A 12,269-nucleotide genomic window follows, 5' to 3' on the forward strand; every position below is an offset into this window, starting at 1 on the left:
GGGTGAGCCCCGTCAAAGCTATTCGAACGTACCGGGGCAGACCGGGGTGACCCAGGGAAGCTAAACGAACGCACCCAATGTGTTTAGGCACTGTATACTCAGTACTTTCCCTGTGTCATGTGAAAAAAATCCACATGCATTTCTACTCCAATGGGATTCGAAACCACGACCTTCGCAATTATAAAGCAGTGAGTAGGTTTACACATTCAAACGGGGGAACTATTAAAAATTAGGGAAAAAAAAGGTATTTTTTTCAAGTTGTCTTCTCATTTTTGATTTGCTTGAGGTTGAATGGCTTCTTACTAGCACCCCAAACGAAGATTTTGACAAAATAGGGAGACCGCCAACGTCAGGGCTAGATAGCTTAGTTTGTAGAGAGCTGGCACGACCATTGTAATAACAAGAGAAAGAAGTAGTTTTCCGAAAATTTGATTTCGGTAATGAGTAATGGAGAGCTGTCGGTAGTATAAAATATTGTGAGAAACAGCTCCCTCTGAAGTAACGTAGTTTTCAAGAAAGAAGTGATTTTCCACGAATTTGATTTCGAGACCTCAGATTTAGAATTTGAGGTCTCGAAATCAAGCATCTGAAAGCACACAACTTCGTGTGACAAGGGTGTTTTTATCTTGCAATTGGGTTCACATTTTCACAGGTTTGTTATTTTATACACATGTTGGGATACACAAAGTGAGTTGACTGATCTACCAAAGGTGTCCACTGCCTTTAATCTGACTAAAAAACATTCAAAGGCGCCGGTCAAGATGGAAAAGAGGGAATTCTCAAGTGGAAGGGAAAGCAATTGTGAACCGGTTTCTCTTTAGTTGCTGCTGAAAGAGGGGGGTGTCGTGTATTTCACTGAGGTTTTCAGGAACTGAATGCCAGACAAGGCCATAAAGTTTTAAAATGAAAGATGTTCTTACTGGTTTCACAATTCTCTCCGGTGAATCCAGGCACACACTGGCAGGAGTAGCCGTTTAACATATCGGTACAGGTGCCTCCAAAGCGGCATGGGTTAATGGCGCAGTCGTTGATATCTGTCAAGAAAAGTGTCAAGAAAAGAAATATACACAAACATGTCATAAAACAATTCTTTAATTGACAATTGTTAATCACATCACATCACATCACAATTTGCTCTCTAATCCAACCCTTTCATGTTTCCCTGCATTGTTATCAAACAATGCATTGATATCGAAAAATGCATTTAACACTTTTATGGACCAGTAATCCATTCTTTCATACTGACCATCCCGTGTGTCCTGACCACTTTACTCCTATTGATTCATAGCCACCAATTGTTTCTTAAATAGAAACTTTGATTGGCTATAATTTTCCCGCGCCTACCCTAATCCGTTTCCCCTCTTTTTTTTTCTATGAATGGATATACATGTATGAATTGTTTGCACTGGTTTATGCCTCTGAGGAAGGTCCGGTTTGGATCGAAAGCTAAGGTCACTGAGATTAGCAGGTCACTGTCTCAGACATACTGAGCTGGCAGCGAGCAAGCTGGTGCTTTGGGCCCCTACTCAGGGGGACACTGTTCCCGTGGCAGACCACAAACCACCTATGTGGACACCTTGTGCCGGGACTCTGGACTGCAACAGGAGGAGCTACGAATAGCAATGTGTCTGGAGGGCCATCAATTGATGCTCCCCTCGAACCCCATCCTTTTTCGATAAGTGTACAGGGTTCTTTCACATGCGTTACACAACACACGGGACCGACAGCTTTATGTCTAATCTGAAGGACAAAGCTATGTTTAATGTCACGGCTCGGGATTCGAACACACACTCACTCTGCTGATCAGAAACACCAGAGTTTGAATTCGGTGCTCTTAATTGCTAGGCCACGACACTTCCACGACGAGAAACAAACAAACAAACAACTGAAGTACATGTATAAATTGAGAACTCACCAGTTTCACAGTTAATTCCGGTGTATCCGAGGAAGCAGTCACATGAATAGCCGCCCACTTCATCCCGGCAGGCACCGTTCACACATGGACCACTGTTACACTCATTGGTGTCTAAACAGAATAGACAAGAATCAGAGGAAAATGAGAAGTTTTTTAAAGGCAGTGGACACTATTGGTAATTACTCAAAATAATTCTTAGCATAAAACCTTACTTGGTAATGGGTAATGGGGAGAGGTTGATAGTATAAAACATTGTGAGAAACGGCTCCCTCTGAAGTAATGTAGTTTTCAAGAAAGAAGTAATTTTCCACTAATTTGATTTCGAGACCTCAAGTTTAGAATTTGAGGTCTCGAAATCGAGCATCTGAAAGCACACAACTTCGTGTGACAAGGGTGTTTTTTTCTTTTATTATTATCTCGCAACTTCGACAACGGATTGAGCTCAAATTTTCACAGGTTAGTTATTTTATCTATATGTTGAGATACACCAAGTGAGAAGACTGGTCTTTGACAATTACCAATAGTGTCCACTGTCTTTAAGACAGGAATTATATACATGTAGTCTTTACTAAAACATGGCCTCGGAATCTCCAGTTTAAACAAACTTTTGTAAAGGCTTGTGTACAGGAATCTTTTTACTGCGGTTTTATAGTGTGTACATGTAAAAACATAGTAATTAGCAAAACCAATTAAAAACATGATTTTGGGGGATTTTTCTCCAAGTTATCATTACAACGTCTGGAAAGGTTAATAGCTTTTCTACCAGTATGAAACCAGTATGTAATGGAGGTACATGTACATGTTTACTCATTTTCCCAAATGGACTGCACGCTGCAGTACCCCATTCTGCAGCTTGTTATTTTCTGTTAATTGTGTTTATTTCTCATGTTTATTTCTGCTTTTGTTTGCTTATTTTGTTTTTATACCATGTAAATTGTTCTTTATTTTGGTGCTGTTGCCCTGGTTTACTATAGTCTTCACCAGGACGCCAGCACCATGCGCTTAGAAACGTTGTATTAAAGCCATTGGACTCTTTCAGAACAGAATTTTTTTTTAAAGTTCACAGATTTACAAATAACTTACAGGGTTTACAGAAGGTAATGGTGAAAGACTTCTCTTGAAATATTATTCCTTGAAATGCTTTACTTTTTGAGAAAACATTAAAACAATATCAATTCTCGATATCGAGAATTACGGATTTATTTTAAATACATGTCATGACAGGGCGAAACGTGCAGAAACAAGGGTGGGTTTTCCCGTTATTTTCTCCCGACTCCGATGACCGATTGAGCCTAAATTTTCACAGGTTTGTTATTTTATATATATATGGTTTTGTAAGTTGTGGTACACGAAGTGTGGGCCTTGGACAATACTGTATACCGAAAGGTGTCCAATGGCTTTAAGAGCGGTATAATTTGTATTATTATTAATATTATGGCACTGGTACATGTATATATCTGATAGGGGTGGGGTAACACAGGGTTAAAGTGACATTGACTAGACCCTATACATGACTTACTTGTTTCACAGTTGGTACCGCTAAAGCCGTCCAGACAGGTACAGCGGTAGGAATTAACAAGATCTGTACACACTCCTCCGTTCTGGCAAGGGAGGCTGGCACACTCATTGATATCTTAAAAAAAGGAAAGAAAACACGCCAATCCATGACAATGAAACTTTTATTCATTTTAGCTTTACCCATAGACACCGATGTGTGTTAGAACTGTATACTCCCTTCCCAAGTTCTGTGAAAAGAATCACAGGCATATTACCTGGGCGGGATTCGAACCCACGACCCTTGCAATCTTAGAGCAGTGTCATACCAACTTGACCACTGAGATTGCCCGGTAGCAAACAACTTCATGAATCAGTGTCATGCAAAATGTGTAATAAGTTTTTTTGCTGTTTTCTCGTGACCCAGACGGCCAATCGATCTCATCAAGTGCTTACACAGCCAGTAACTGTTTTGTTAGCAAAATCCAATTCTGTAATGTCCTTTAACCGAAAGCGCTTACTATGGATCAGTGAACAAAAACTTGATTTATAATAATAATTTGGGGGGCTAATCATCCTTACTCGCAGCTAAGAGCTGAATTGCGAAGGACGCGGCTACAACGTATTCGAGAAGCAGGCATGCAAGGGCGCCTTTGGCTGCCAGCCACATCAACCCATTATGACCACGCAGCAAAGCCAAGATCGAAAGTGTTTGATTCTTCCCGAGGGAGGAAAACTGGATGCTCTGGAAAACCCTCGTGGCAAAGCAGAGAACCAATGCACAACTCAACTCACATATGGCCCGGCCGGGAATCGAACCGGGGTCACCTTGGTGAGAGGCGAGCGCTTTACGCACATGCCAACTATGCCACCCAATAATAATTTAAATATCTGGATAACTTACCTGTTTGACAACGATTGCCGGTGTATCCAGCTCGGCAATTACAGGTGAAGAAGTTGACAGCATCGAGGCACACTCCGCTATTAAAGCACGGGTTGCTATTGCACTCATCAATATCTGATAGAAAGAAAAGAAAAGTCCACCAGTTTATCAAGAGTAGAGTGCTAAAAAAACATGCTCAAAAAAACAATACCACAAACTCAACATATACAAATATTAACAAACATTTAAAGGGAAGGTACACGTTTGGTAACTGTCAAAGACCAGTCTTCTCACTTGGTGTATCCCAACGTAAGCATAAAATAACAAACCTGTGAAAATTTGGGCTCAATTGGTCATCCAAGTTGCGAGATAATGATGAAAGAAAAAAACACTCTTGTTGGACGAATTTGTGTGCTTTCAGATAAGAATAAAAGACTTCTAGCTAGAAGTCTTTTATTATTTTAGGGAGAAACTACCTCTATCTCAAAAACTACATTACTTCAGAGGGAGTCGTTTCCCACAATGTTTTATACTATCAACACCTCTCCATTGCTCATTACCAAGTCAGTTTTAAAGTTAATATTTTTTTGGGAGTAATTACGAAACGTGTACCTTCCCTTTAAAGTACTGTTCATTTCTTTGATTGTTAAAACCTTTTAACTACACTGGTCCGTTATTACATTGTAAATGCATTCTGTAATGCTGTGTTAAGTTTAAACAGTATGGAAATAATAAATGTAAATTGATTTGAATAAACTATTAAAAAACCATGAGTTTGCGGGTTATGAAGAAAATTGAATTAGCTGTTGCAAACTGCTTACAACCAAATAATGAACGCAAAGATAATAGCCAAGTCTTTCTTAAGTCTTTGAGAAAGACTCTGCTAGTAGGGAGGTTTAGCTGCACGTTACGCGAGCAAAAACGTGAACGTGAACGTCAACAAATTGTGTCGTTTCTAGGTAACGTCACTACTAAGGTTTTTTTTTTTTTGCTCACGTATGACGTGTGCACGTATGTACCTGACGTGAAAAATAGGATGTTCACGTATGCTAAAAACGTAAGATTTTAACAACACAATAACTGACGTTCATGTTGCTCACGTAACGTGCAGCTAAAACTCCCTATAGTTGAAACATCAGCCCATTAACTATTTATTGCAAATAATGAAGATTTGAGGAGTAAATTGATTTCTTCATTCTATTCAAAATCACAACATTCTGGATTTTTTGAGCTTGAAATTCTTAAAAGAATACTCCACACTGGTCACTCTAATTTTTCAAAATACAACCTACACTAGTTTAATTATATTTAAGGGGCATGCAGGCTATTTTTGGTGGGCCAGACAACCAACGAACATGACGGTTCCGTCCATTAAATCAACTCACTGGTTTCACAGTTGGTTCCCTCGTATCCTGCGGCACAATCGCAGGCGTATCTGTTGATCAGATCCACGCAGTTGCCAAAGTTTAGACAGGGTGAAGATGCACACTCATCGATTTCTATGAAGAAAAGACAAAGAGATTCAGAATTACAGCAAGGAAGACAAATCTAAATCAACTCAGTCCATTCACTGCAACTAGAAACCTCCGTTCTGCTAACAAAGACATCACCCTTGTAATTCCGAACATTGCCCCCAAAACATATGGTCAACGTAGTTTTCAGTTTGCTGCACCTCATTTATAGAACAATCTCCCTCTACACATCAAACAAGCTACCAATATCTCAAGTTTCAAGACTCTTCTCAAAACATTTCTGTTCAATTCATGTATATTTAATTTTATTTTGTTCCTCTGAGCGCTTAGAGACTCTCTTTTGAAGGTGTTAGGCGCTGTATAAATGCAGTTGTTATTATTATTAGTATCTTCAAGTACGTGCTAATCCTCCAATCAGATTGGCAGAATGGAGTGGTGATAAAAACCTATATTGCACGGCTAATATCACTACCATGCGTCTTGTGTGTTCTATGCACGTGCCAAGTTTGCTTGAAGATAAATACCTTATCACAATACACCCAGAAGAAATTCCAAGCATAAAACCAATACATGGTGCTATGTAACAAGAGTAGATCTCACAATTCAAACTTAGTCCAATACCTTGCATAAACTAATGTATGTTTCAGTGTTGTGAGATGTCCTTCTGGTGTATAAAGCGCTATATAATTATATATTATTATATTCATTCTGCACTTACCAGCTTCACAGTTGATGCCAGTGAAACCTGCAGCACAGGTACATGTGTATCCATTGACAGCGTCATTACATGTCGCTCCATTTCTACACGGGTTGCTACGACACTCATTGTTATCTATAAGAAGAGAAGTTGAGTACAAAATAATGTTAAAGACAGTGGAAACTATCGGTAATTGTCAAAGACCAGTCTTCCCACTTGGTGTATGTCAACATATGCATAAAATAACAAACCTGTGAAAATTTGAGCTCAATTGGTCGTCCAAGTTGCGTGATAATAATGAAACGAAAAAAACCCTTGTTAAATGAAGTTGTGTGCTTTAAAATCAAATGCGTGGAAAATTATTTCTTGCTCGAAAACTATGTCACTTCAGAGGGAGCTGTTTCTCACAATGTTTTATACCATCAACCTCTCCCCATTACTCGTCACCAAGTAAGGTATTATGCTAATAATTATTTTGAGTAATTACCAATAGTGTCCACTGCTTTTAAAGACAAACAACGGACTAAGTTAAGTTAAAGGAACATTTCAGAATTGGTAAGAATCAAAACTACACAGTCTAATGAAAATGATTGTAGAAAGCATCTCTTGAATTGTTTTTGTCTGCAATGTCATATTTGATGAGAAATAAAAGTAGTTGCTTATTTGGAGTTTATTGCTCAGTGAGTGGTTTATGAATCAATAATATTCTTTTAAGAATCGATGTCATACAAAATGTGTGATCAGGTTTTTCCATATTTTTTTCTTTGTGACCCAGATGAACAATCGATCTCAAACTTATAATAATGGCTTCTTATATCGCGCTCAGGTCTGTCACGCAGTGACGCTCAAGGTGCTCCAACATTATTACCCCTGGTCACTGGATCTTAAATCATTCCTTAAACCATCTCAGCTCCCTGGGGAATATACAGCCTTGTGCAACAAATGAGCTACTCGGCTAAATCAATCACAAGAACCATCTCTGCCCTCACAGGTACCCATTTACCCCTGGGTGGAGAGAGGCAATTATAGTTAAGTGTCTTGCTCAGGGACACAAGTGTCATGACCGGGATTCGAACCCACACTCCGGACAGAATCACCATAGCTTGAATTTGGTTCTCTTATCCGCTCAGTCACAACACCTCAGAGGCTATATAGATAACTTACCACTGGACCACCAAGCAATAGCCAGATTAGAGGAAAATCGGATCCTTAGCAAAAAGTATAGCGACACAAATATCATGCTTGAGTTTTCGAAACTTACTGGTTTCACAGAAGATTCCGTAGAATCCGGCCAGGCAGGTACATTGGAATTGGTTGACAAGATCAGCACATTGGCCTCCGTTGCGACAAGGGGAGCTAGCACACTCATTGATGTCTGTTGGAGATGACAGAAGACAAAGAAAATACTAATATCAATAACAAATTCTTATATAGCGCATTCCACATTAGACGTATCAATGTGCTTTACATTAGTGCTCTGCAGCCGATTTCATGAAACACGAGAATTAATCCTACATGTATCTTGAGTTTTATAAGACGAGAAACTCATCTTAACTTAGGATGGGTTCAATGAGTATTAACGTCTTCATCTGTTTAACTCGTCCCAAGTCTTAAGATTAATCCCTAGGAAGGAGAAGTTTGGTGAACTCGACTGCAGGTCATTGGGTAAATAACATCCCTTTAATCTTTCTCAGCTCACTGGGGAGTATACAACCCCGGGCTGCTGTTGTGTCTAAAAACTTTTTCAAAACACAATATCAACCTCTACCCTCACATTTATCCCCCTGGGTGAAGAGAAGCAATTACAGTAAAGTATCTTGCTCAAAGACACAAAGTGTTCCGACCGGGATTTGAATCCACACTCGATGACTTAACCACTAGAACTTGAATTCGATGATTTTAACCACTCGGCCATGCCACCCTACATCGATCTTGAGTACTTGGGACTCGAGGGGGGTGATGACTCAAATTGAGTAAACACAACTCACCAGTTTCACATCTCTCTCCGGTAAATCCAGCTCGGCACTGGCATGAGTAGCTGTTGACTCCATCGATACATCGCCCTTCATTCTCACAAGGTGAACTGAAACATTCCTGGATATCTAAAATTCAACAAATCATCAACAAATATTTTTAATCTTTAATTTTAAAATCTTTTAGAGTAAATTACTTGTGTCACAGTCACAAGTTCTCTAAATGGTTCTAAAATCTCCAAAATTGCTCAGCAGCTAGAGGCAGTTCAAACCTATGTGAGAGTAACACCTGGTCCAGACAGGCGCTCCAGAGTCTCACCAAACCAAACAGATAAGGAGCAACTCTGGGTCGAGCCAATAAAATTTTGGTTTTATACAGGCGAACTTAACATAACATTTACATTAGGTTCGGCTCATGACAAGATCGACGTTTGAAGCCAAGGCGCTCCAGAGTCGTTCCGACCGACTGCAACAGTTGATCTTTCCACTTCTAGCGCGTCCAGTCCCTCCTAACTGTTTCATACTTCCAAGTTTCCATAAATCAAAATTTGGTTCAGCGCGACGCTGGAGCACCTGTCTGAAACGAGTGTAACTTACTTGTGTCGCAGATGGTTCCGGTATATCCTGGTGTACACTGGCAGCTGAATCCATTGATAAGATCAGTACATTGTCCAAACACACACGGTCTGTTCTCACATTCATCAATATCTAACAAGGAAGAAAACAGGTGGAATATTAATTGCAGCCTTTATACTGTGCAGGACTTGCGCATATTTGAACATCCGGGACCAAGTTGGTCCGAACCATGTTTAGTTTTGCGTGTGCGCAAGTCTGTTTGTTTAAAATATTTCATACTTCAGTTTTACGAAGGTTATGGCTATAAAAGTTATATCATACTCAGAGATGCCAACATTTTAAATTCAAAAAGAGATGTTTGCCCTCAGACAAGAAATGTCCATACAATTTAGCATTGACGAATCTACAGTTAAGTGTAGATTCGTAAAAATAATCTACACTTCGATCAATAGAGTGACGTCACATAAATTGTTTAATAAGATAGACTTACTGATTTCGCAGTTGATTCCTGAGAAGCCTTCTCTACAGGTGCAGATGTAGCGATTGATCTGGTCCAGGCAGTTACCGTTATTCTGACAAGGGTTGCTGCCGCACTCATTGATATCTAAAAAAAACATCACAACAGATCGTTATAACACTCGCAAATTATCTACAAACCTCACTATGTGCTCTCGTCGTTTAAAAGGCATTTTATTCTCGGCCAGACAAGGGCCCAGTTTCATTGAAGGAACACGTTGCCTTGGATCGGTCGAGTTGGTCTTTAAAAAGCGTTTGAAACAGTTTGTTATGTAATGCATATGGTTAGAAAGATGTTCTAAAAGTAGAATATAATGATCCTTTCTTTTTACTTTGCGAACTAACACTGTCACCATTATGGGAGTCAAAAATTTGACTCCCATAAATGGCCAACCGTGTTAGGCGACTACGTAAAAGAAAAACCGTGCAATTTCGAGGCATGTTTGTGTGGATCATTGTATTCTACTTTTACAACATCTTTCTACCCATATGCATTTTATAACAAACGGTTACAGAACACTCTTCAAAGACCAACTTGACCGATCCAAGGCAACGTGTTCCTTTAAGCCTGAACTCTTTACTGGTAGAATCTTAGTTTGCATTGCCACAGTTACTTTACATGGGAGGAGGTTTACATATTTATTGGGTTTGCGGTAACACCGTGTGTGTATCTAATGTACTTGCCAGGTAGAGTTTGTTCTTAGAGGTTAGCTTTTCTTACTCTCTGTGCAGGTGGTTCCAGTCCAACCAGCTCCCTAAATAAGTGTTATTCACACGACAGCAACTTAACTGGGGTCCCTCACCTGATTTTAGCATGGTTGTAAGATTTAGCTATTTAATCTTGTCAATGTTTGACAAGATTTTGCAAGAGAACTTGATTAATAGAAACAAATCACATAAGGTACATTTTGTAAAGTTTAACAACCATGCTACAATTTAGCAAGAGACCCTTGCTAAAGTGCTCTCGTGTGAAAGGGGCTTTACTATATGTACATGGGAGGTTTACAACATAAGCTTTTCTTACTGTCTGTGCAGGTGGTTCCAGTCCATCCAGCGGCGCATGTACAGGTGAACCCATTCACAAGGTCCGTGCACTGAGCTCCGTTGCGGCAGGGGCGACTTGAACATTCATTGATATCTGAAGAAGGATGAAAGGAAAATGTGTAGATGAGTCTCAACCACGTCAACACTTTGATGTTAAAGCCGTAGCTAAAGTCACTTCTAATAATTTACTTATAAACTGTCTCTTTAGCTACCAGGGATAGGCTGTTGAAAAATAAAAAAATGAACTCTGAGCGCAAAGCGCGAAAGCATGCGGGATCGAAACCTTGCGAGCAGCAAGCCCAATTATAAACATTCATCTTTGGTTTTAAAAGTCCTACATGTACTATGCGATCTGGGGCTTGATTATAATGGTTAAGAATTTGCTCTTGAAAACATAAAAAAGCAAAAAAAGCAAACATAGCTTTGTTTATTGGTTATTCCTTTAAGAAAAATTTTTTGTACTCTGTTTTCATGAAGTATGGAAATAAATATTTGAATGAATAAATGAAAAAATAAAATAATATAATAATAATAAAACCCCCCAATAATAACAACCTCTTACCATTTTCACAGTTGACTCCATCGTAGCCTGGCAGACAGTTACATGAGTAGAAGTTGATGCCATTCCTACATGTAGCGCTGTTTTGACACGGGTTGCTGGCACACTCATTTATTTCTGCAAAAAATATGAATCTACATGTATAAGAATCAGTTCTGCAAGTTAATAAATTCTACTTAAGGACACTTGATTATGCCATAATGTAATTTTTTTAAGGCAAAGCATACCTTTAGTTTTTGGAACCGTTCGGTTGTTTTAATCCTATCTAAATTTAGGTATATAGAATAAAACTAACATGTTGAAATTTCATCTCAAAAAGTTTGTTGTGTTTTTGAGATACCCCCCAAAACCCAAAACAGGTGCCTGAAGGAAGAATAAACCCAAAGAAGTAAAAACAATTTGACGCTTCACATACATACTCAAATTTCAGGGCATAAAAACAGATGTCTTTTTTTAAAATGCTTCTCACAATGCTTTATGCCATCGAAAGCTGCTGTAGACTTCTCACCAGCAGTTTTTATTGTCATTAGTTGTAAGAGCGGTTAACAAATGACCATTTTAGAGTAAAGCTAGTTGAGACAGACTATGTAGGTGGTTAGGATATAACTTGTTTTTTTAGTTTTTAATTAACAACCATCTATCATTGGCGAGTAGTTTTCCTTTGTACAATACTTTCTAAAATCTATTAAAATAGCTGTTTAGAATTTTAAATCTTAAATTTTTGAGTCAAGTTGGAAAAACAGATGACCTTCATCTTTACATGAGTAAATACATCCTGGGCCTTACCAGTTTCACAGTTGGTGCCGGTGTAACCATCGGGGCAGGAGCAGCTGTAGGCATTAATGCTATCACGACAACGTCCGCCATTCAAACATGGACTGCTTGAACATTCATCAATATCTTAATAGAGAAGAGAGAGAGACAGACGGCAAACTGTATTAAACTCACATAATAGAAATAATAATAGGGGCTTCTTATACAGCGCTTATACCCGTCACTCAGTGACACTCAAGGCCCTTATAAGCATACAGTGTTTTCCTGCATGGTATTTAGGACTACGTTTTGAATTATGAGACCTACTCCTATTTCATAGCATCAATGGTTAACAAGGTGCTGTGGCACAGTATGCTGCCGAACAAA

The 12,269-nt window shown here is 39.0% G+C and overlaps 1 protein-coding gene across 1 annotated transcript in view; it reads right to left on the reverse strand.

The window, feature by feature from the left end:
• Positions 1 to 12,269, reverse strand: part of LOC139944031 (uncharacterized) — a 120,008-nt gene that overhangs the window by 12,019 nt on the left and 95,720 nt on the right. Inside the window, 13 exon segments of the mRNA XM_071940976.1 lie at positions 921 to 1,034; positions 1,916 to 2,026; positions 3,435 to 3,548; positions 4,314 to 4,427; positions 5,678 to 5,791; positions 6,483 to 6,596; positions 7,723 to 7,836; positions 8,450 to 8,563; positions 9,032 to 9,142; positions 9,501 to 9,614; positions 10,551 to 10,664; positions 11,133 to 11,246; positions 11,916 to 12,029. Coding sequence (XP_071797077.1) covers positions 921 to 1,034; positions 1,916 to 2,026; positions 3,435 to 3,548; positions 4,314 to 4,427; positions 5,678 to 5,791; positions 6,483 to 6,596; positions 7,723 to 7,836; positions 8,450 to 8,563; positions 9,032 to 9,142; positions 9,501 to 9,614; positions 10,551 to 10,664; positions 11,133 to 11,246; positions 11,916 to 12,029 — 1,476 coding nt within the window.

The sequence above is a fragment of the Asterias amurensis genome, chromosome 11 (assembly GCF_032118995.1).
Source record: "Asterias amurensis chromosome 11, ASM3211899v1".
Lineage (NCBI taxonomy): Eukaryota > Metazoa > Echinodermata > Asteroidea > Forcipulatida > Asteriidae > Asterias > Asterias amurensis.